The 25,992-nt window shown below is 38.3% G+C and overlaps 1 protein-coding gene across 1 annotated transcript in view; it reads left to right on the top strand.

Annotated features, from left to right (window-relative positions):
- Nucleotides 1-14,756, top strand: part of TMEM200A (transmembrane protein 200A) — a 70,149-nt gene extending 55,393 nt beyond the window's left edge. The window contains exon 2 of the mRNA XM_061207347.1: nt 13,197-14,756. Coding sequence (XP_061063330.1) covers nt 13,213-14,688 — 1,476 coding nt within the window. The 5' untranslated portion in view covers nt 13,197-13,212 and the 3' untranslated portion in view covers nt 14,689-14,756. The remainder of the gene's footprint in view (nt 1-13,196) is intronic.
- Nucleotides 14,757-25,992: the final 11,236 nt, after the last annotated feature.

Raw genomic sequence — 25,992 nt, 5'->3', positions numbered from 1 at the left:
GTAATCCTTGAGTGCAAGGGTGGTCTCCTTCCTGCCACCCCACCCAGCTCCTGCCATAAGGCCCTGCCCAGACAGACCCTCACACTGGGATGACTCATGAGTCTCTGTAGACACTGGGCTGTGCTGCACACAAAGGATGAAACAGGGTAAATGGAGGGGACAGAACAGAGATTTCACTGCAGAGCATGAAAATTAAATAAAATTCAGTCTTGCTCCGTCATCTTTACGGGAGATGAATATAAATCAGGTTAAGTGGAAGACCCCTTTCCGGAGCCCCAGCCCAGTTTCCCTCTCATAATGAAGCTGAAGATCTCTGTCCAGCCTTGGTGGCTGCATGCTTTACGAGAATAATAATTTTGAAGTCGCCAGATAATCTCCATAAGAAACTCATTTGCATAATTGAATCAAAGTTGGAAGGTGAGAGTAACCAAAGGCTCTCAGCAAGGACTGAGCTCTGGGGAAAGAAATCAAGCCACACCCCCTCTGAAAGCCAGAAGGGAGTTGTGTGAATAGGTCAGGATGGCCCAGGCACAGAGAAAGCTGATCAATCCTGATAAAAGATTTGCTTTACAATATACAGCATTATCCTTGAGCATGTTCTAGATTATAAATTGTTTAAAGGCAGATACCAATTCTTAATTCATGCTTTATGTTGCCTTGCACCCAGTAAATGCAAGTGTTGCCCAGGTAGGTAAGAATTGTTTTCTGTGCTTCAAGATTATGATGTACCATAAGTAAATCTTTCGTTCCTGAATTTCTGGTTTACTCTGGTTAGTGATTTTCGCCATTTCGTATTTTTTCAAGTTCTGCATTTTTGCCTCAAAGGCTACATTACACCTGTTTTTAAATTAGCAAGTCCACAGAGTTACCCAAATGTCTAACGGGTTGGTCTACTTTTTATCTTATTTGACAAGTTACAGCATCCTTTTTTTTTTTGCTCTGTATTTAATTAGAGTCCCAAAATAGAAATGAAATAAAAGCAGTGCACGCTCCTTGCAAAAACGTGAATAATTTGGATATGTAGAAAGTGAGCGTTCTGTTAGGTATCCCCCGCAATCCCACTCTTCAAACATAAGCACCGTTAACAGTGAGGTTGCCTCCTGCGTTATTTCAGTGCATATTCAAACACGTCTGTATGTTTGACATCAACAGGCCTGGACTCTTATTTCTGTTGTAAAATCTCAAAAATATGATGTGAAAAATTTTCTTTATTGGTCTATATCAATCATTTTTGATATCTGCATAATATTCTATTAAACAGATGCAGCACAATCTTCTGTTGATGAACCTTAGTTATTTCCAAACTGTTGCCATTACTGTAGCCCTGAATGCATGATTTTACGTGTACTTCTGCAAGTCTTTCTAAAGGATGTCTTCATAGACGTGAAATGGGGGGCGTGGCAAGGGGAATGGACAGTTAAACTTTGGAAAGTCATTCCCAAATTAACCTCAAAAAAGTACCAATTTGTCCTCTCATTGCCAGCTTATTAGAGTTTATTTTCTTACACTTCACCAATAAGGGGCATAATCAATCCCTCTTTTTTTCATTTTTGTCAATTAGTAAGTAAAGTTATAACTTTACTTTTGATATTGCTTTAGTTTGCATTTCTTTGCTTGCTACTGAGTTGCCCTTTTCATTTGTTAACTGGACATTTGTATTTTTTTTCTTTTGTGAATTGACTATTAATGTCTTTTGTCCATTTTTCTCTTGGATTGCTCTCTCTCACAGGAAATTACCAATGAAGCAAACCATTCTAAAGTATAACTGATATTTGAAGCTAAAAATATCTCAAGCATGATCCCCAAATACCCTACCCTTGTAGAAAGTCGTAATGTGCCTGTATAATGTTTTTAGAAACACGGTTTTATCCCCCGTTGATGTTAGGTTAGGTCTCTCTTGAATCATTTTTACTGCTAAGCATTCTTTCCAGTCTTTTTCATATTCCTGACATTTCATACAGTCTATCATTCTTCTCAACTTTTCCCTTATAGCTAATATATTTAGAGTCAGGATTTGTAGAAGATTCAGTCATCCCAGCAACCCCAGTAGGACAATTCCTGTCCTTATATAAATGTTTCTTTAAAAGAAGAGAAGAAAAGAAGTAAGGACCTTTAAGGAAATATACAGGAGTTGTTCACTTTCAGATAGTTAATGTTTGCACTAATAATCCATAATTTTCTCCCCCAATACGTTTCTGCATCTTGTCCTCCACTTTTCCCACCTTTCCCTCTTCCTTCTTTTCTGCCCTTTGCCCATTTTCTCTGTCTTCCTCTCCCTCAGCAGCTCTGAATCAGTTAATTTTGTCTCCTGGAATTCTAGGTAAAAACTCTCAGTTAAAACAGGCACTGATTGGTACTTTTTCAGGGGTGAAACAGTAGGCATTCCCATTCAATAGGAGCGAGGCAAGGATGTCCACGTCATTCCTGTTGTGTACTTGCTTACCTTTGCTCTCTGGGTAGTGGGGGATAGTTAGATAATAGCAATTGTAGGTTTAAAATTGGGAAAGGGGAGGCCAAAATATATCTGGATGACATAATTATCTTTCTAGAACTAAGAGAATGAACTGAAAAGTTTTTTATTTAAGTGAGCGAGTTCAGTAAAGTAGCTTAGTACTAAATTAATGTACAGAAATCAGTAGCCTTCCTACATCCAAACAACAATCACTTAAAGATAGAAATGATACTGACAGAAAACACACCAATGTGCAATAGAAACCCAGTGACAAAATATCCAAGAAATAAAAAGTAACAAAAATTAAGAAAGATCTATGTTTAAAAAAACTATAACATAAAATAAAACTTTTTAGATAAAATGCTGCTGTGGTACAACAACGCCAAGTTTCCCTATAGTTATGTAAAAATTTAGCACGATCCCAATAAAAATACTAACCGGATTTTTAAAAATCAAATTCTAAAGTTCGTAGGCAACATAAAATGTGTAACAATAGACAAGAAACTTTTGACAAAGGAGAATGAGAATGGGCTAATCTTATCAGATATTCAAATATGTATTTTAATACAAATGGTAATTAAATCAGTTTGGTTCTGGCAAACTAATAGACTGATTAATGGAACAGAATGATGTCTTTTTTTTTTGGAATTTTATTTTATTTTTTTATACAGCAGGTTCTTATTATTTATCCATTTTATACATATTAGTGTATATATGTCAGTCCCTTAATATTGATCCATATGCACATGAGATTTGGTATATAGTACTGATATATGAAAGTAATACGTAATGGAAGTAGCATTTCAAACCGAGAAAGGAGTGACTGATTACCTGTCAACAAAGTAGATCCCTATCTCAGTTCTGACACAAAAAGGAATTCCAGATACATCAGAAAATTAAAATGGAAGATAATTGGCATATAAAATTATTAGAAGAAAACATGGGAAAATTTTTAATATAATCTAACATTGAAGAAGGTCTTTCTAATGATTATATGAGGCCATCAATCAACATACTGATAAGGTTAACCGCATACAATTGAAATCTTCTGTTTGGTTAAAGATACAATGAAAAAAAGTACAAATATAAATTAAATATGTTTGCCAGGCATATCACTACCAGAGAGCTGATTTCTTCAGTATATAAACAGCTTGTATAAATCAATTGTGAAAAACCAAATGAGAAAATATTCTCCCCCCTTTCTGGAAATAGCTAGGAGAAATCCAACACTGTGCTTACCTCTGGGAAGGGGAACTAGAGAAAACAGGGGTGGGAGAGACTTCTTCTTCACTTTGTGCTGTTGGGTTTTTACCTTGAGCGCAAGTAATTCCCAAATAGAGAAGAGAAGAGAAACACAGTCTGGCCAACAAATACTTTTTTTTAAACTGGAAGGCTAAAAATATGTTTTCCTCAATTCCCCTTGCAGCCACTAACCTGTACAAATAGGAGAAGAGAGGGAAGAAAATGAAAATAAAAATAGTTACATGCATCCCCACTGCCTCCTGTATTTTTTTTTTCAGTACATTTACCAATAGTAGAGTTTCTCTAAAGGACCTGTGGAATATGTCCCCTAAATGCTAAGGGACTTTTGTATTTCCAAGCTTAATAGATTCTTTTTTAGTGTGAGTTGTGGAGTTTGGTCTTGCCATCCCTCACAAGGCCTCTCTTCATACCACTTTCTATTTTGCCTGAAAGGCACTCCTGCTCAGATTTTACTTAGGGGAAAAAAAAGTAAATTCTCTAGATGGACTTTGAACTATTTCCTAATGTTTTTCTAGGGTTTCAAAAATGCTGTGTAGCTTAGAGCTACTGTCAGTTGGAAAACTTTATAAGAAATGTGATGTACTACCATACTGTTACCGTGGATTAAAAGATGACATGGCTCACTGCTAATTTAGATGGTGTTTTTGCTCTGGTGAGAGGTGGTTCCTTCTTTACAGTAGAGAAGAAGGCAAGACCTTTTGCATCCTTAACGGTATTGGCACAGCTGTGTTACATGCAAAACTGACAGACGTATACAAGATATTGGCTAGAAAGTGGAGCAACTGGGATTGAAACTTCCTACTGCCCTCCAGCTTTTCCCCTTGCCCTATAGGAATCTCAGCATGTGTTTGGATTTTCCAGGCATTTAAAATCACTGGAAAGGACATTACCACTTTCTAGAGTCTCACTTTCCAATATTGTCTTCAAAAACACGGTCACCCTACCTGTAAGTGAAGTTATGAAATATGCTCTCCTGAAGAGGAGAGATCTATATAAAAAGTCCAATTTGTGATTTTAAGTACTTCAGCTCTTTATGCAGGAATATCTCAGCTAACTTCCTGCATCTTAGTAAATTTGTGACTTCTTTAGTGATAGCTTCTTTACACCAATTTCAAGTCGACTTCCTGTCAGGAAGCAAAGTGAACAGGGAGTGTGACAATCCTTCTAAGGACTTGTCCAGATTTGAAGAATTGGGATCCAGGGCGGGGAGTATATTTCTACTTTGGGGAAAGAGGTTCTGATTTCTTCTGTTCCTGCGGAAAATGTCTCCCACTGGCTCTCAGCAGAGTTTTTTCTAACAGCTCATTATGGATCTGTTATTTGGCCTCCTGAAGACTTTTGTGTTCCATGGGCTTCCTGGCTTTTAGCCCTTGGAAAGAAATTGTTCCACGTCATTGTTACACAGCTCATAATTGGTTTAGGCCCATATTTTACAGTTTGTCAGGCTGGCAGGTTATGAAAGCATCAGTAACAAAGAACATATATAGATTTCCAAGTGCATTTTCCGTTCCTAGCATTTTCTGCATGTCTAGGAGGTACTTGACCATAAAATGATATTTTATCTTTAATGACTGGGTATCATGCTGCTAATTATCAAAAAATTCTGTATTTCCCTTTAGTTCTAGCATTCGTGTGGAAGTAGAGCTATACTAAGTATTAAGAAACTGTTCTCTCCATGGTAGGCCAGCAAAGGTCTTCAGAATGTACGTAAAATCATAGCTTAAACTTTTTGTCACAAAATTCACATTTTGTAAATTTTCACTTTATGTCACCCTTTCAGCATCTTCTCTAGTGCTCATATCCCCAACCCATATTCTTCATTTTCAGTCTGTTTTACGTCCAGGTGTCCCAATCGAAACAGAATGGTGCTTGCAGAATTGATCAGGTTACTCAGGCCTATGATTTAATTGCATCACTAAGTAAAAACATCACATGAACTGGTTTGGGTTTTTCTACCTTGTTTTTATTATTGCTATTATTTTTTGACAGAGACAAGTCTCCAAATCTCAACAAATAGAATGAATTGAAAAGAAAATCATGCTTTATTCTTTCTGTAACATATTTCCCACCTGTCTCTCTCTTACATACACTCAACTCTTCTTTGCAACCACCAAATTATTTATGCTTCTGCCACTAAAATACAAAGATGCCACTCAGATAATTTTTGACTCTAAATCCCAGGACAAACTTGCAGTCATAATTTCCTTCCCATGTACAGTGACCCATCATTAATTATTTAACTCAATATATTAAAATATGTTTTTAGTTTGCCTACCTGAGCAATGAAAGGGTTAATAATAATAAACAATGAAGAGTTAATAGCTATTGTTTATTGAGAAATTATTGTAATCAACACTATAGTGAACACTTTATATGCTTCATTTTATCCTCAAGAAGACCTTGAAATCAGACACAGCTGACATCACTGATATAGACCTTAGTTCCCAGACATTGAGCTGTGCTTTGCATTTATCATTTCCTTTGCTTTACAACAACCTTATTGGTACTATCCTCATTTTACAGATGAGGAAACTGAGGCTCCAAAGGTTGAGCCAGTTTTTCAAGGATGGCTATTAAGTGCTTTGTAGGGATTCAAGTCCCCCCAGGTCTTCTGCCCCCAGTGTACTGTATCCTCTGTATTAAAGACGGGTTTTGCCATTTTATACATGAAGAAACTGAGAGGAGAAAAGTTTAAAACAACATGCCCAAGGTTGCATGGCTATCAAGTGATGAAGCAATGGTGTGAACCCCTGTCTTTCTGATTTCAAGGCCCATGTGCAAAACCATTACGCTACACATTAAAAAATGATTTCTGTTCTATTCTTGTTTTTTAAACTTTAATATGATTGAGCTATCTGTCACCCATAGGCATTTTCTCTTTCAACTCTGGTAAAGATATAGATTAGAAATCCTCCTCTAAAAGTTTAAAATGTCTCTACAAGGAAGAAAGTCCTAAAACTGTTCTAGCTTGAACAGAAAATATTTCCATGTGTCACATCTGTGGATACCACATGGGGTTTTAATATAATGCTTTTGTTTGGTCCTGAAGGCATAGATTAATTTTCACTTCCTTTTGGCAGATAGCCTCACTGTCTGGCAACTTTTTAAACCTCGAGATTAGAATAAAAATTCAAAGTATACGTAAGACAATATCAAATATATTTAAAATAATAAGCACACTTCAGCTGAGAAGATGAAGAAAAACTGTAGGGCGAGGACTCTTGTGAAACAGTGAGGAACGAGAATGACTGAGAATCTGCATGGCCAACTCCTGCTGATGCACCAGGTGTCCATGACCTGCTGCTGTTTCTTGGAAGCTTCCCTTGATTCCTCCAGATAGTGTGGAAGAGCATTCTCTAGTATAGCTCCATCAGAGCAATTCATTCATTCTACTTTAAACGTGTACTTTGACTGCTTTCCCACTGGACCCCATACTCCTTGAAATCAAGGACCGGGTCTTATTATCTTTGTGTCCCTAGTTACTAGCATATTTCAGTCATAGTCAAGCCTTCATCAAGGCAGTTCACAGTCAACAAATAAACTTGCTGAGCACTTAACTACATTCCAGGCACTGAGCTAGGCATTGGAAGATAGCATGAAAAATAATACAAAGAGGAATGTCTAACCAAGAATGAACATTGGCCTGGGAGTCTGAAAACTTAAATTCCAATCCTATTCTTTCTGCTAATTCATTGTTAGATCTTAGACAACATTCCTGTTTTTAGCTGGCTAAAAGGAATGTCTGGATTCAAAGTCTTCTAAAGCTTTCAACTCTGCAAGTCTATTTACTTACCATTACCTTAGATATGAGCATGTGAATGCATTTAGAATCACATCTGGTATATAACAGGCTCACGTGTGGTCAGAATAGTAGGTCAGTGTGGTCAGAAGAAGACTTAAGTGTACAGGAATAAACTTCCATGGGGCTGTGAATATTAAAAACTTGTATGGATTAGGGCTATGAAAAGCGAATTCCAGAATGTGCTTAAACTTGTAAAAAGGGTAAAGGACAACAACAATAAGGCTTTTAGAATTATAATCAGAGCAAGAATAGGAGAGGATAAACCTGACAGTTAGATGGGATGGTGTAGAGTGATACGTGATACACAGGCAGAAATCCTCCTAGTCAAGGAGAAAGAGCTTTCAGCTGAAAGGTGTAGAATAAACATGGTCCAGAGGGGAGATGAGCCCAAGGTAGATGAGTAGATGTTAAGTGTGCTTGAAAGAATGCAAGAGTCTGTGTCTGTAGTGAGAAAGGTAGCAAATGAGATTGAATTCCTACTGATGATTTCTGAGCTCTACGACGAGTGGGTACGATGGCAAAGGCCTGGAGATAGCCCAACAGGATCCTGGTTTGCACAGTGAAGAAGCAGGTGTGTTGTGTGAAATTTAAGCTGCTGATCTTTATAGCTGTTGCTAGAAAAATTGTAGCTGATTTATGAACACTGAGAATGAAAAATAGGATGATTGATACGTAGCTAAAAGTTAACTCGAACTAATTTTTTGTTTTGTTTTGTGTTGTTAAGAATATCTGTCTTTTAGCTTGGCATTTGACAAAATCATGATATCTCTTTGGAGAATATGGAAACACTGAGTGTAGCTGACTATCTCGTTAGGCTAGTTGAATGACCTCCTCAAAAAAATAGCTGCTAATCATTATATTCGTTAGGCCAGGACACATATTTTGAGCCCTATATCTACTACAGTACCAGGTATCAGTTTTTACTGATTACATGAATGAATATTTACATAAATTAACAATGTCCACCTAGGAGGAGGTCTCTAGGGGAATACCACAGGGCTTTCTTCAAGTTTCAGAAGTTTGGGTGAAACCTTGGATCCAGAGAGACTGATAAACAAAAACTCTGTGCCCAAGTTAACAAAATGAAATTCAGTGTAGAAAAATTCTTCACTTGGATTTTTGAGGAAATAAGCCCCAGCCCTACCCTATCCAGGATGGTAGAGTAAGGAGGGGAGTCGGGGTGGAGAGTGGTCTGTTCTGAGTCTGCACCTTCATATGCTGAAGGTGATCTAGACAGATGTGAGAGGCCAATGCTCACCCAAGGACGGGTCTTCACCCTCATCTACTCCCCATGAAATGGAAATGGAAGTCAGTTGGTTCATAGCCACAGTTTTAAAGGCAGAAAGCATTCTTTAGGGTCTGGTGTTCTGGCAGAAACAGGAATCAAAATAAGAAAACGGACAGGGAAAGAAGACCTCAAGCAAAAGCAAATTTAGAGCAAATTTAGAGGCCCATCCCCATCTCAAATTCTGTAAGAGCATACGCTCTGGAGCCACCTCTGAGTTGTGTGACCTTAGGCAAGTCACCTAAACTCTCTGAGCCTCAGTTTTCTCATCTGCAAAATAGAGATCATAATGATTGTGTCCACCTCCAGATTTGCTGTGAGAATAAATATGTTCTTATACCTAAAACACTTAGAGTGGTGCCTGACTATGAGCAGTGTGTATTAGCTATTATTACTATTATTGTTATTGTTATTATTAAAACTTAGAAGGATGCTATGATTTGTTACAATAAGAAGACTGTAGTTAATGGGGTCCCTATACTCCAACCCCAGCAAATCACCAGCAAAAAAAAAAGTCGTAATGGGCTTCCCTGGTGGCGCAGTTGTTGAGAATCTGCCTGCCAATGCAGGGGACACGGGTTCAAGCCCTGGTCTGGGAAGATCCCACATGCCGTGGAGTGACTAGGCCCGTGAGCCACAACTACTGAGCCTGCGCATCTGGAGCCTGTGCTCCGCAACAAGAGAGGCCGCGACGGTGAGAGGCCCGCGCACCGCAATGAAGAGTGGCGCCCGCTTGCTGCAACTAGAGAAAGCCCTCGCACAGAAACGGAGACCCAACACAGCCATAAATAAATAAATAAATATTTTTAAAAAAATTATTAAAAAAAATAAAAGTCGTAAAAGTGTAGGATGGAAGAGATGTGGCTTTGCAGCATAAATAAAGACGTAGACTTAAGCTGTTTTTGCATGTACTGAACACATTGGACCAAGCTGACATTGCAGTTTGAAGAAGCTGAGGCCTGTGCATTCACTGCCTCTAGGTTTTATAGTTTCACTGTTTCTTATTGCAAAGCTGCCTTTAGCATCCTCATGTTATTTCCCAATATCAGTCCCTCATTACGGCTTTCCTCTACAAGTTGAGATTAATTTTCCTAAGATGACAACAACTGGGTTTTGCATCTTCCTCCAACTCCATTGAGTGTGAGTGTAGCATTCAAGCATTCGGCAATGACTCCTGTCCCCTCCCAAGACCTGGCCCTCCCCTTCCTCTCTAGCCTCGCCTGGTTCCCTCCCTCAGTGCCATGCTGTGTGCCAAAGGCTGGGCAGAGCTCTGTTCCCCAGCCTTTCTTTTTCTTGACCTTACCCCAAGTGCCATTCGCTTGATTTTTTTACTGTGATAAATGTTAGCATGCTGTTGCCTGCATGAAGCCTACTGTAAAGGTCCTCCCTGATTGAAACTTTTATTTTAGGGGTTACCACATTATGTTTTATGTAGGTGTATGAGCCCCTTCATTAGCTTTCAAGCTCTTTGAAGCAGGGACTGAGTTTGCGCACTTTTGCTTTCCCAACTCAGGGTCAGTTTGGGACCCTGAATCCCCAAAGAGGCTCACTTAGTGTTGAATTGCCTTGACTGGAACTGAGGGACGACACTGACAGCCACCCTGAGCTTGCCGATCCTTGGGCGTGTTGACTCTTAAACGGCCCTTGCTTTTTCTTCCCGTCTCTTCTGACTGGCTTTGCTTGCTCACAAAAGAGCCCAGTCACTCACTGCACTTTTCCACCTTCTCTCCTCATCTGTATTTCTCAAACTATTTTTTTCTCTTCCAGCCCCTTTTCCTCTCTCAGCTTCAGGAATAGAAAATGGCATCACTAGCAGAAAATGTTTTCCCAAGTTGGGGAGGGCTAGGAATGTGTATGGAATGGGAATTCACCGAGGTGGCTTTTAAACCAGATGCGAGTCTTTTGCCCTTGTTTTCATTCTATTCAGAAAGAGTTTAGACAAAATTAGGATCCTGCCTTTATGGAAATAATTGACTTAGATGGCTCCTATGTAATCTAAGCATTTTTTTCAAGAGCTCAAAACTGTTTTTGGTTCAAGAAAATGTAGGTTGACACTAAGCTTTGTTTTAGCCAAGGTTTGGGAAAGGTTCTAAGCTACGGTATGTATACTTTGATAAATTTCACAGACTAGAGCTATGGGTTATAATATGGTTTGTTCTTCCAATATTCAACTACTTTAATCTAACTTACAATTCCAACGAAGGCTGGATTTACTCACCAGCCAGTTCAGCTAGCTAAAACTATAGATACCATCCACGACCCTGTTATTTAAGGACAATTCAAAAATCATAAATAGAAATTCAAAAGGAGAGCTTGATTTTGCAAGACAGAATTCGATGCCATGAAGCAACCCTCTCAGAAATTTGCCAGAGACCTTGTGGGTCTTAAAATATTCTCTGTTTTCTACCAGCCAGATTTGGCAGCTTGAGAGCTATTCATCACAAATAATGACAAATATTTTACCAAGTCACAAAATGTTGCTTTTTAGTTTGGTATTAAATTTGTTCAAATTTTTAACTAGGAAAGTTAGTATAGTAATATTATGATTATATAGCAAATCTCAGGAAAAGTATTACTCCCTTACTGAGCATTTTAGCAAATATCTCTTGACACTAGCTATGTGTAAGGTATTACAGTAAATATTTCTGATAATAAAAATGTGGATTGAACTTGATGTTTGACCACAAGAAGTGGAAGAACTAAGACATTATAATATGGTGAGTGCCATAGAACACTTGCTAAAGTGCTGTGAGGAATGAACTCGTGTAGGAGTTTGCTTAGTGAGTCAGAGAAGGCTTTATAAAGGAAGTGGAATATGAGCTTCAGTGATTAGCCAGATGATAATATGTGAAATATGTGAAAAGGGGGATCTAGACAGATGAAACATTATTCACGGAGTCTCAGAAATAGTATAGTATGGAGTACAGGCAATACGGTTGCGTTTTAGTTTTTGTAAATGAAAGAGAGCAGTTGGCGGTGAAGCTAAATTCAGTAGTTGAATTCATGGATTTGAAATCCCAGATTAAAACTTTGGTAGGTAGTGGGGAATATTTTATCCATTCTTCCACTCTTTAAACAACTTCAGAACTGTATTTTAGGATAATTAATCTGCCCTCAGCGTGTAAGCTTGATTGTGGAGGAAGAGAAATGGAGTTTGGAAGACCGGTTGGGAAGTTATTATAATGGTCTAGTAAGAGTTCATAAGACCTGCACTAGGCTGGGAAGAGCAGGATGGGAATGAAGGGGTAGAATTGAGAGACATTCCATAGTGAAAATTTCTAGGAGTTAGAACCTGATTGGAAGACGAGAGGAAGAAGGAAAGGAGGAGTTAAAGTTAACTATGGAGAGTCAAGCCTGAGAACTGAGAGCATTGAAAAAGTCAGACAAGTCAAGTAGTGTGGGTAGAAGGTGAGTCCAGCTCTGTGTGTTGTGGGATGGAAGGTGAGTTCAGCTTTGCTGGAGGAGCATGAATGTACATATATATGTTCCCCAGTGGAGAGCTGGAAATGTGAAATTGAAACTCAGGCTACAGTTTGAAATACAGACTTGGGACTCATTAGCTTAAAGGAAATGGTGGAAAGCGTGGAAGGGAAAATGAATACCAAGGGGGAGCGTAAAGAGAAGATGGCCAAGGACAGGACACTGGAGGGAAGGTGGTCTACTTTTGGGTGAGAGAAGATGAGCCAAAATCGAAATAGTCAGTGAGGTCAGGGAAGAGCCAGAAGACTTAGTATCATAAAAAGCTGGACAAGAGAGAGTTTCAAGAAAGGAAGTGTCAGGTAATATTTATGGAAACAGAGAAGTGAGGAAGATGAGAATTGAACAGGAGAAATTAAACGTCGTAGGTAAGAGTTCATTGGTGACTTTCACAAGAATGGTCTTAGAACTGTGAGTTGCTAGAATGTATTCTATTTGTAAATCTAGAGTTTGTTTGGGGCCTATTAAGTGTTCTGGATTTTTCTGTTTCTTTAAAATAACAGATAATGAAGGATGATGTGTGTGTGTGAGAGAGAGAGAGAGACAGAGACAGAGAGAAAGAGAGACAGAGACAGAGAATATGTGTATCTTGTGACTAAGGAACTGTTTTATATAATAAGTGATAAAATTATTTAAGTAAAATATACCTTGAGCTCACATTTCATTAATAATAGAAACACCAATTCAGCCAAAAAAGGAAATCTCCAGAATTTTACATTAGTCAATAAACAAAACAATACCCAAATTAAAGACTTATTCCTCGGCCCCATTGCATTACATGAAACAATAACAACAACAATATACAGCCTTGGCCAAAATGTTCGTTCGGGTTTTTCCATAACATCTTATATAAACAATTGCTGAACTGCTGTGCATACCTCAGAACATAGATTGTCATCTTTCTCTCTTCTTTTCAGAATAAAAGACTGAACTATGATAGCAACTGGTGGAGTGATAACTGGCCTGGCCGCCTTGAAGAGGCAAGACTCTGCCAGATCACAGCATCATGTCAACCTCAGCCCGCCGCCTGCTGCCCAGGAGAAGAAACCGGTCAGGCGTCGACCTCGGGCCGATGTCGTGGTTGTTCGCGGCAAGATCCGGCTTTATTCCCCATCTGGTTTCTTCCTCATTTTAGGAGTCCTTATCTCCATTGTAGGAATCGCAATGGCAGTCCTTGGATATTGGCCTCAAAAAGAACGTTTTATCGATGCTGAGACGACATTGTCAACAAACGAAACTCAGGTCATCCGGAGCCAAGGTGGCGTGGTGGTCCGCTTCTTTGAGCAGCATTTGCATTCTGATAACATGAAAATGCTTGGCCCTTTCACAATGGGGATTGGCATTTTCATTTTCATTTGTGCTAACGCCATTCTTCACGAGAACCGGGACAAAGAAACAAAAGTCATACATATGAGGGATATCTATTCCACAGTCATCGACATCCACACGCTAAGAATCAAGGAGCAAAAGCATATGAATGGCATCTACCCTGGTTTAATGGGGGAAACGGAAGTAAAACAGAATGGGAACTCCTGTGCCTCGAGACTGGCAGCAAACACCATTGCTTCTTTTTCAGGTTTTAGGAGCAGTTTTCGGATGGACAGTTCTGTAGAGGAGGATGAGCTGGTGATAAATGAAAGTAAGAGTTTTGGACATCTTATGCCACCTTTGCTCTCTGACAGCTCTAACTCTGTTTGTGGCCTCTATCCACCTCCTTCCCAGACAACTGATGATAAGACCAGTGGCCCTAAGAAATGTGAAACCAAGTCAATTGTGTCATCGTCCATCAGTACTTTTACATTGCCTGTGATCAAACTTAATAATTGCGTTATCGATGAGCCCAGTATAGATAACATCAGTGAGGATGCTGATAACCTCAAAAGTAGGTCGAGGAATTTGTCAATGGAGTCCCTTATGGTCCCTTTGCCCAATACCAGTCAGTCCTTCCAGCCAGTCAGTATGATGCTCCCAAGGAATAATTCCGTTGGGGAGTCACTGTCAAGTCAGTACAAGTCCTCTGTGGCCCTTGGACCTGGGGCTGGACAGCTCTTGTCTCCTGGGGATGCTAGAAGACAGTTTGGGTCCAACACATCCTTGCATTTGCTCTCGTCACATTCGAAATCCTTAGACTTAGACCGGGGTCACTCCACCTTAACCGTTCAGGCAGAACAACGGAAACATCCAAGTTGGCCTCGGTTGGATCGAAGCAACAGCAAAGGATACATGAAACTAGAGAACAAAGAGGACCCGATGGAGAGGCTGCTTGTACCCCAAGCTGCAATCAAGAAAGACTTTACCAATAAGGAGAAGCTTCTTATGATTTCAAGATCTCACAATAATTTGAGTTTTGAACACGATGAGTTTTTGAGTAACAACTTGAAGCGGGGAACTTCTGAAACAAGGTTTTAGTGTTGAAAAAATATCTTATTTTACAAGGCTATATATTCTAAACCTATTTTCACCAGTGTTCCCTTGTTAAAGCCTTGGTTATAAGCCTTTTTAATCAAATGGTTTGTAGTGTATTAGACCTGGCTGCTTAATTCTGTAATGGAGATGGTTATATGTTTGGATTACTTAGAATTGCAGTACTCTATATTACTACATATGAATTTATTTTTTTCCGTTCCCTTGAAAGCATGGGCTCTTTCATTAATACGAATACAAAATACTTCCATCCAAATTAAAGTTCCTACTCTTTACTTTAAAGTTCTTTCATTGATGGTCATATTCATAGAGCAAAGTGTCCAGTGTAGAAAAGGCAGGGTACCAAAGTGTAGACTAGAAGTGCCAAATTCAATGCAAATCTTAGGTGTCATTTTCTGAAAAGTTGCTTTTATATAGGATTGGTTAAATTATTTAAAAGGAAAAAGATCTAGCTTCCGTGCGAGCTAAATAATATGAATTGGTTAAATTGGCTTAGTTCTGAGTAGCTAATTGACAGGAATTGGTTGAGTTGGTTGTGACTAGTACCCTGAGCTCTAGGTAGGTAGTATTTTTTTCAAAATCAGTTCTATTTTAGTGATATTTTATTAAGAAACCATGTATTCAAGAGCCATGGCTGAGAATGCCAGATATTCTTAGGGGTAAATATCAAAATGCTCAGCTATAACTTTAGATATTCAGAATCAAAATTTCTTTGCAACTGACTTGAAAAATGAATGAACCAATTTAGTGTTTAGAAGTGCTATCTTGAAATAATTATATATATGAAGAAAAGATTGACTAATGAATGAAAATACATGCTAGTTAATGCTAACTAGTCTCAGTACCTTTTCCTAGCCGTCTCTCTTATCATCTAATACCCACTCACTCCCACATCCTTGTTTTTCCCCAATATTTTTTAGATCCTGTTATTTGGAATATAATCAGCTAACCTTGACATTTCTTTTATCTTTGCATATCACTAAGTTGGTGGTTGAAGAAAATTTAGTCCTTGATACATTGCCTTGAAATTTACCTTATGCTAGAAAGCCTTATGATAACTCCAAAGACTTTCTTATGGTGTAATAAATATTTTGGATTGTGGTTCTCAGTTATTGAAGATCATAAATATTAAAATGAATTTTCCATCAGAAAATTTTCATGTTTTCCGTTAAGGTAACCTAATTTTAAAAAGTTGTTTAACGGAATACTCAGGAAATTTTACAAGTTTTTCCCAATGCATACCCATTTCTGAACATCAGTATTGCAGTTGTTGTGGAAGAGGAGAAGGACGAGATCTTTGTATCTGTAGCTCCCCACAATTCCACCTTGTATTAGCATCACGAGCTTCCTTGGACTGAGGCACAGTGTTACTTGTTAGAACATCAAGCCTGTGTATTGTAATGGAGTGGGCTTAATACTTTACGATAAAGCATTTAATAAACCTCCAGTCTTAATACAAGTGTGTGTTCTTCATACATTTCTATTATTTTTTGAATAAAATACATTTCTGTTCAAAGTACCATTTTTCAAACTTTCAGATACATTCTACTGAAGGTGCTTGATACCCTAACATCTGCACTGGGTACTCTGGCTTTTTTATTTTGCTTCTGTTAGGTTAAAGAGCTAGGTCCATCCACCTGTTGTATTAAGCTATTTTCATATTTTGTTATTTGGATGTGATGGTTAATCTTACGTGTCAAGTTGACTGGGCTAAGGGATGTCCAGATTTCTAGGTGTGTCTGTTAGGGTGTCTTCCGAAGAGACTAGCATTTGAATTGGTAGAGTAAAGATAATTGCCCTCACCGATGCAGATGGATCTAATCCAATCCACTGAAGGCCTGAACAGGACAAAAAGGCAGAGGAAGGATGAATTCCCTCCCTCTACTTGAGCTGGGGCATCCATTTTCTCCTGCCCTAGGACATCAGTGCTGCTGGTCCTCAGGCCTTTGGACTCAGACTGGGACTGACGCCATTGGCTCCCTTGGTTTTTTGGCCTTAGAGTTTGGGCTAGAACTACCACTTGCTTTCCTGGGCCTCTCTAGCTTGCAGGCAGATGGCAGACAGTAGGATTTCTTGGCTCCAGAGCCAGTCCTTCAAAATAAATATATGTGTGTGTGTGTATATATATATATATATAAATTATCTATCTATCTATCTATCTATCTATCTATCTATCTGTCTATCTATCTAACTGATCTCCTATTGGTTTAGTTTCTCTGGAGAACCCTGACTAATACACTTAGGATGATTTTCACTTAAAATTTCATTGACTTTCAGGAAAATAATCAGATACATAGCATCTAGCAAATGTCAGTGATACTCCCAGATTTGAAAACAATGACTCACAACACCCCTGATGTGACAAATGACTAAAGCCATATAATTTGCTCAGCTCACCCCTGAAAGAGCTCTAGCAATTTGAAGAGGATTAAACAGCATGGGTCTTGGAAGATTTGAATAAAGAAATTGGGAGCTCAAAGCAGAGATTTCTGTTCAGCCTCCACTCCACCAAAATGCCTGAGTTTTTACTTACCAGACAAACCAACTTCATTAAACAATAAATAATTTTCTTATTTTAAATTAATCAAAGACATGTTGCTAAGTAAAATTTTAGACAAATATGAAATAGCTGATGTCGCCGTATTGACTTGATGTAATTCCACCCCAAAGCAATGGAACCTGGAATTTTAGTTAGACTGTATTTTGTACATTTCCCTTAGGCTTTTATAAATATTGCAGATTACTTATAAACTCCATTTCTTCCTCTGGGAAACCCCAGGAATCTGGACCATGAACCAGTTGCCTCTAGTCCAAAGAGTTTCTAAGGCCTGTGGCCTATCTGGGGTATATTAGTTTGCTCAGGCTACCATGCAAAATACCACAGATTGGGTGGCTTAAACAATAGAAATTTATTTTCTCACAGGTCTGAAGTCCAAGATCAAGGTATTTGGCTTGTCCTGAGGCCTGTCTCCTTGGCTTGAAGAAGCTACTGTCTCACTGTGTGTCTCTGGTATATCTTTGCCTAATGACCACACCAGTCATGTTGGATTCAGGCCCTACCCTAGAGGCCTTATTTCACCTTAATTACCTTTTAAAAGGCCCTATCTCCAAATAGGGTTACATTCTGAGGTACAGGGTGTTAGGATTTAAACATACGAATTTGGGGTTGTGCCCATCACATGAGGTGTGCCCTTGAGAAGCAGGAAAGCTGCGTGTTTTTAGCCTGGATTAGGTGACAAGAGCACAGTATGCCCCCAATGGCTTTGCCACCCTAGCTGTGTAGCCTTGAATAAATCACTTCATCTCTGCATTTCAATTAATTCAATTTCAATTAATTTCTTAATTTCAAGCCTCCATTCCTCAAGTGGGAAATGAAATGAGTAAGAACATAAATTATAAAGTCCTTTCTAACTCTAAAAGTCCCAGGTTCTTGGTGCCCTGGGATGAAGATCCATTGGTATAGATTAAGTGGTTTGATGCTCATAGGGCATCGAGGATGGTGCCTGGGTGGGCCCATAGCGAACACTCAACATATGTGAGCTATTACTGTCTGAAAGTGTCACCTAAGAGCTCTTCAAGCTTCACACTGCCCCCACCCTACCCCCCAAGTATACCCCCTGTGGTAGGGTGAATAAAAGTCCTCTAAAAGTGTCCATGTCCCATATGGCAAAATGGACTTGCAACTCTAAGTTAAAGATCTTAAAGTGGGGGAGATTATCCTGGATTATTCAGGTGGGCCCAGTGTAATCACAAAGGTCCTTGTAAGAAGGAGGCAGAGGAGACGATGATGTGACCAAAGCAGTTAGAGAATGGAAGGCTAAGATCCTGGCTTTAAAGATGGAGGGAGGAGCCATGAGCCGAGAAATACAAGGAAGGAAGCTCTAGAAGCTGGTAAAACCAAGGAAATGGATTCTGCCCTCAGCGCCTCTCTAGGAACCAGCCCTGCTGGTTGACCTTGACTTTAGCGCAGTGAAAATGATTTTGGACTTGCGGCCTCTGGAACTGTAAGAGAAGAAATACATGTCGTTTTTTTTTTTTTTTTTTTTTTTTTTTAACATTTGGGTTTTTATTTATTTATTTATTTATTTATGGCTGTGTTGGGTCTTCGTTTCTGTGCGAGGGCTTTCTCTAGTTGCGGCGAGCGGGAGCCACTCTTCATCGCGGTGCGCGGGCCTCTCACTATCACGGCCTCTCTTGTTGCGGAGCACGGGCTCCAGACGCGCAGGCTCAGTAATTGTGGCTCACGGGCCCAGTTGCTCCGCGGCATGTGGGATCTTCCCAGACAGCAGCCATAATGAACTGATATTTTCCCCCAGTCCAGATGAACTGCTTCAGACCCATGAGCCAGTAGTCAGCAGACTCATAATCAGGGTCAAAGGTGTCTATACCAGGTGATGGCAGGTGGCCCAAAGCAGAATATATGGTCAATTTTAGATTTACATTAACACTGATCATCTTAATGTAAGTATAAGCATTTAAACAAAAGTGGTAGAACTTTTTTGAAGCAGGAAATACTGATTTTGATACATAATAAAAAATAGAAAACCCTATAGTTGGCTTAGGAGTAACCATCGATTATAAAAGCTTTCAGGCTCAAATTAGTGTTTCCATCTACATAATTTTAGAAGAAACAGTGGTAATCAGTAAAAATCATTTTTAAAAAAACCATTTTTAGCACAACTTTGTATCAAAGTGGATATTATGCCAGCATTTAACAATTTACTAGATGAAGATAAGTTTTTAGCTACTTGTTTTAGCAGTTCAAATTTAACCCTTTTTAATCATTACAGGAACACACCATGAATAACTAAAAGAAGTAAAATAGGTTCTTAAAAAAATCCACCAGTTTACCAAAATTTTACTTATAGCATTTTAAATATTAAAACGTTGACCTGCCCGGTGGTATATATTCAACTGCTATGGTATTTACATTGTTCAACGATCTTAATCATTTGTTCCCTAAGTAGGAACCGTAAGAGCCATATATTCTGTCTCTTACTTTCAATGAATTGCCCTGTTACCCTTCCCCCACCTTATATGTAATCCTGTTTTAGACTTTATGTCAATAATAGGGTACATAAACTTGATATAGGATCCCCATTTGATGATTTAAGTCCTTTGTGATCTGAATTCAAACTGAAATAATTCAGTTGGTTTCTCTCTATATGCTCTTTCTCCCAGGATGATGGCACCAGGGAAAAAAGGCCCACTTCACTGAAGTGCCTTTTACTCAATAGTTGATGTCATCTTGAAATAGTCATTTAAAAATCAAAGAATGAAATATTGCCATTTGCAGCAACATGGATGAACCTAGAGAATATCATACTAAGTGAAGTAAGTCAGAGAAAGGCAAATGTTATATGATATCACTTATATGTGAAATCTATTAATTTATTTACAAAAGAGAAACAGACACACAGACGTAGAAAACAAACTTATGGTTACCAAAGGGGAAGGCGGGGAGGACAAATTAGGGGTTTGGGATTAACAGATACACACTACTATATATAAAATAAACAAGGACCTACTGTATAGCACTGGGAACTATATCCAATATCTTGTAATAACCTATAATGGAAAAGAATCTGAAAAAAATATATATATATATGAATCACTTTGCTGTACACCTGAAACTAACACAATATTGTAAATGAACTATACTTCAATTAAAAAAAATTTTTTTTAATAATAAAAATCAGGTCTGCCCAAGAATAGGGCTCATTAACATGACAGAATTAGGTCACTCAACCTTTATATGTTAATATAAGTCAATTCCTATTCTTGAAACACATCTCTGGTAAACTTATTTACATTTATGTTTGTTATTTGCTGACAGTATAAGAAAAGAGAAAATAAGTCATAAAGAAGATATAGGAAACCTCTGCACATAGGATCTTGTCATTCTCACTTCAGTTTGGCTATCCCCACAATCTTAAACTTCATGTATACTCTTTCGATTGTTTCCCTCTGCTACTGGTTGATCCAGCACTTGTTTTATACCAGAAATGATTAAGAAAATTACTTTTATTTTTGTCTCTTCCCCTATTAATTCACCATTTAATAGTTTGAGACTCTAATAATTCTCTAGTTCTTTCTCATCACTGAAGAGTATAGACTGTGTCTCCAGGACCATGTATACTCTACAAATTAAATGTAGAGATTTTGTCAGCAGTGCAATGGTTTACAATCTAGACAAGGTCACAATATTTGTGGTACAAATGATAGAATACTTGCTAATAGAAACATGCCAATATGGAATGAAGAATAAGGACATGCGAGCTGACACACAGTGGAACACACAAGGTCATGGCAGAGGCAAGACTTGAATCCAGGACTGTTGATTCCCAGTATCACCATCAATTAAAATCAAACCAAACTTTTTAAAAAAACATTTTTAAAAAACATACATTCAAAATCCAATGAATAGATTTTGGGTTTATTAGGACTGAGAAAAGTATCTAAAATTTCGGACAGAAAATGTAGTTTGAATGCTTCATCATGTCTTAGAAGTGCGTGTGAGGTCATGGGGTGATATACTAGGGGCTGACGTTAGACAAGGCAGAGAGTTTGGAACGAGAATTTTCAATACTTATTTTATAGCTTGATTTCCTGTGTTTGATTTATTAACTATGCAACTCTGCCATGAAAATTATGCCAGTATGCCCTTCTGAGCCATTATATTATCTTTGAACAAGATCTATGGAACTAAAATGAGTCATTTGCACCCATATTCAATAAACCACATGTACTAGAAGGAAGGCAGGAAGACAAGGAGGAGGGAAGGAAGAAGTGTGGGATCTGGGGGCTAGAGAGAGCAGAGAATGCCATATGGTTTTTCTGTTTTGTTTTTTTTTTTTCTGCTTATTGAAAACCCATGCCCAGCAAAAGGCATTCCATTTATACTTTATTTTGGAATAAAACCAAGCTTATAATTTTTAATCACCAAAGCAGTGAGAACATATTCTTAGTTGATTTTAAATACATTTTAGTAGGCATTAACAGTGTTTATTATACAGCTCATTTGAATCAGTCACCCTCAGGTTTAGGGAATTAATCATTGAGGTTGTCAACTAATGAATCATCAATAATTCAAAGCTGCTCGGAGATTATTATTTTAAAAAATGAAATCACTCTTTTCTGCACTCAGATATTTTGTGTTCATTAGGTATATATTTTTCCCTAAAGCATTTCCAAATTCCAAATGTGTTACCTTGTGTTATCAGTTACAATGTTAATAATCTGAGAAGTCACATTAACTTTCCAGCCAGTTAATTGAAGAGTTAAGGAAATGTCTTTCAAAGGCTCTTGCATTTTATGAGTTCGCTATTATAGTCTATTACTATGTCAGGGCATTAAGAGGACATATGAGCAAAAAATATGGAAGACATTTAGAACCTGGATCATATTCAATATAGGCTATAAATAATTGTCCTGTACAGTGTAGCATGCTCCTTATCATTTAACAGAGAGGGAAAAAAATTATCTTATGAAGTAATCTAAGTGAAATATATTCACTTTGGTGTGTGAATACTACATTGTATTTTATATTGGCTAAGAAAATATTCAGCAGCTTACAAAATAAATTTAATGTAAACCATTCTTTTCTTACTCTAGAGTTCTGGCAATGATATACACTAAGAAATTCTGACACAAATTTATTGTATATTTATAAAATTATACCAAAAGAGTCTAGTCCTACAAGTATAGCCTGCTCTCAATTATTTAATTATTTAGTGTTTAATCTGTGGATTATTCACACTCTTCTCTTTCAAGTTTTTACATTTATTTGTATATTTTATAATTTACTTTCATTAACACAATGTTATGGTTATGTTCTCTTTGGGTGATGGGTTAAAGGAGGGGTAACATTGAGTACTGACCATTCTGCAACATAATGATAACACTGCCATGGGTTCACAGTGGAAGCAAAGGAAGAAAATCTGAGAAGGTGCTACAGTGGGGTATTCAAATTATGTATTTTATATTTGTTATTTTTGTTCTTTCACTTCTGTTGCCACAGTCTACCAAGAGTTGACTCTTGGTCAGAATGGAGGTTATTGTCAATTTAGGTATGTCATTGAATTATTTGTATATTGGAAAGTTCAGGAAATTCTGGAACTGATTTTAACAAATTCTTTGTAGACTCTTTTCTCAATATTTCTATTCTTCTAGACTTCAGACTTTATTCATCAAGATGCATCAGGGTCTTGCACAATGCTGGTACATACTGGGCTCCCAGTGGATACTGAGAGAATTAATTTACTTTTTGTTCATGGTGAAAAATATAGGCTGTATTTCATTGCCCTACACTTATGGATGGGTCAGTTCCCAAAAGACCCTATGATAAGAAAGGGAGAACATATGTGGCTGGTTATAAAATTTTAAGTTTTACTAGAATATAAGGCATGGACTGGCCTATAAACCAATTGCTGGAAGATAAAGAAGGAATTAATCCAGTGGTACTCTTGGTCTTTTGATCCTAGAATGAATAAGGAAAGTAATTTCAAAAGCTGTGTATATCTTTTTTAAAACATAGAACATATCAATAGAAAACTATTTTTGTAATGCAAAAGCAATTCAGTAGCTGTAGAGTTGGTCAATGGCCTTTCTGAAACATTAACTTTGTATTATCTTTGTGTCCCATATACCTGCCTTTTAATTTTAATGCCCAAGCCCTATTTGAAATAAAGCAGTTATTTCCATTTCATCAATGAAGCAGTTACCCAGGTATACATAATGTTTCAATTTCATGAATTTATCTGTCAAAATGATCATCTGCGGTTAGTGTTTCTAGAGAGTCGGAGGTTACAATCCATTTACCAAGGTCTTGTGATTGGTATAGCACATCTTCCTCATTCTCCAGTCTCCCAGGAATTCCAACATTACCTGAGCATGCAAATTACATTCATTTCATAGATGTAAACCTGAAATAGAAACTTGCTCTTAATGAAATTTTATACCTATGAGCTAACAGCAGATACCAGAAGAGAGGGAAAATAGACATTTAAGATGTAAATATCCCCTCTTCCAAGTTAAGTGAGAAGGAATCCAGACGTTATTCATTTTATTAAATAGATAAAGAAATAGATTTTTAAAAAGACTCTTAAGAATCTTATACACACTCATGGGATACTGTTGATGGCATTGGGAACCAGCTATGAGAACTGCACTATCCTTAACACCCTGAAGGAATATCAAAAAGAAGGTAATGTTCTCTGGGAAGAAACAACTTGAGGTATACTTTGAAGTATTTGTATGAATCAAGGAAATAGTTCAAGGGCAATCTTTTAGAGGGAAATACCTCCAAGGTTAAGACCCAGAACCAGGGAGAAGTAAAGCCTGCAAGACACGTGGCCTGTCTGGAGCACTGAGTTTAAAATGGAGAGAACAGAAGGTAAGTTGCAAAGGAACACGGAGTTCACATTCACAATAACTTCAAAAGCCAGGCCAGGAACTGGTTCCTAGACTCATGGTAAGACCTCCTAAGCATAAGAGGAATACATCAAGGGAGGTTTTCTAGAAATATATGCTTAATGGTGATCTGCAGAGTGGTTTGGGAAATATTGGAAGGAAGGAAAGAGTAGTTGGGACCTGGATCAAGGTAGTAGCAAGGAAAATGGGGAAATATTGATTCTCAGTCATTGTCTTACTAATTTACCAGCTTCATTTGTCTGTTTTTCTCTCCCTCATCTTTGGTTTCTTGGACAACATATCCTCCTGATTTTTTTTCCTGCTTTGCTAGTCCCTTCTTCTCAGTCTCCATGGCTGGTCTTTCCCTTTCTTCACTAACATTGGCGTATTCTAGGGCTCATTCCTTGGTTCTCCTCTCTTCTGGATCTACCCTCACTCACTTGGTGATCAGATGGCTTTTTAAACCATCTCATGCCCATGACTCCCAAACTCTCCCTTTTATTCAGACTCTTGTCTTTTCCACTTGGATGTCTACTAGACAAATGAAATTTAACATATCAAAATTGAACTCCCATCTTTCTCTCTAAACCTGGTCTATCTGTAGTCTTCCCCTTCTCAGTTGATGGTGACTCCCTCATTCCATTTGCTTAGCTCCAAAACCTTACCATCATCATTGACTCTAGTTTTTATTTCATTACACACACTCAATATTTCAGCAAATGCTGTAGGCTCTGCCCTCAAAATATATAATCCAAACATTTCTTACCCACCTCCACTGTTTACTTCATCATCTTATCTCATCTGGAATTCTGAAATACCCACATAACTAGTCTTCCTACTTCCATCCTGGAGTGTAGTCTACTCTCAACATGGCAGCTGGATTAGTCATGTCACTTGTCTTCTCATGCCCTGCCGTGGCTTCCCAGCCCTGGCAGGACCTACATAATCTGCCCCTTGTTACACCTCCAGCCTCATCTATTACTACCTGCCTCGCTCAGCTCCACCCACTCGCTTTCCTTCCTGATCATTGAGCACAACAAGCATTTGCCTGTCTCAAGGCTTTCCACAGTGTGTGTCTTTTGCCTAGAATGCTATTCCTTCAATATCTGCCCCTGCCAGAGATCAAGTGGCATGGCATGCCTGGGGCTTCCTTGAGCCACTTCTTCATTTCAGAGCCTGAGATAAGTATTTATGGTTTACTCTTTTCTCATGCTCTCTTTCTTCCCCTGTCCTCACAAGGCATAGCTTGAATTTGCATCTGGGTCCTGACTCATTTGGACAATAGATGCTGGTTCCTACCAGAGCTGTCTTCCACATCTCTCTCTCTTGCTCTTCCTGCCAGTGACTATATTCCCTGTTTATTTAGTCTCTCATTCGTGTCTAGGTTTTTCCTTTTGATTTGACACCCCAAGCTACTGCTTCACCTTTGCTTTCAGGACTTTCTTCAACTATTATTCATACATTTAAAATTATTTGCATGGCATTACTGGTTATGGAAACAATCTGCAATCATGATTTTTTAAAAACACACACATTCCAACAAAATGGAACTGTATAACTTAGAAAGGGAAATATCTCCCATGATTGCCCTCTCGGATAGCCACAGTAACAATCACTTTTAGAGAGCCCAGGGTGCACTAGGCATTGTGTTAAGTGCTGTAAAAACAAAGCAAAATAAGACATTGCCTGTCCTTCAAGGAGTTTACAAGCTCAAATAACCAAGTTCTCCTTTACTGCATGGGAATAGCCACTGTGCTATGACCTTTAGCTCACACCTTGCTCTGGACACTACCAGATGGTATCTACCATCCACTCTGTAGATACCCGTGCTAGCCCTGCAGATACACAGAACCGCCTGCTGACAGCGAGAGGGATGAG

The sequence above is a fragment of the Eubalaena glacialis genome, chromosome 12 (assembly GCF_028564815.1).
Source record: "Eubalaena glacialis isolate mEubGla1 chromosome 12, mEubGla1.1.hap2.+ XY, whole genome shotgun sequence".
NCBI lineage: Eukaryota > Metazoa > Chordata > Mammalia > Artiodactyla > Balaenidae > Eubalaena > Eubalaena glacialis.
This window is presented reverse-complemented; position numbering and strand designations above follow the sequence as displayed.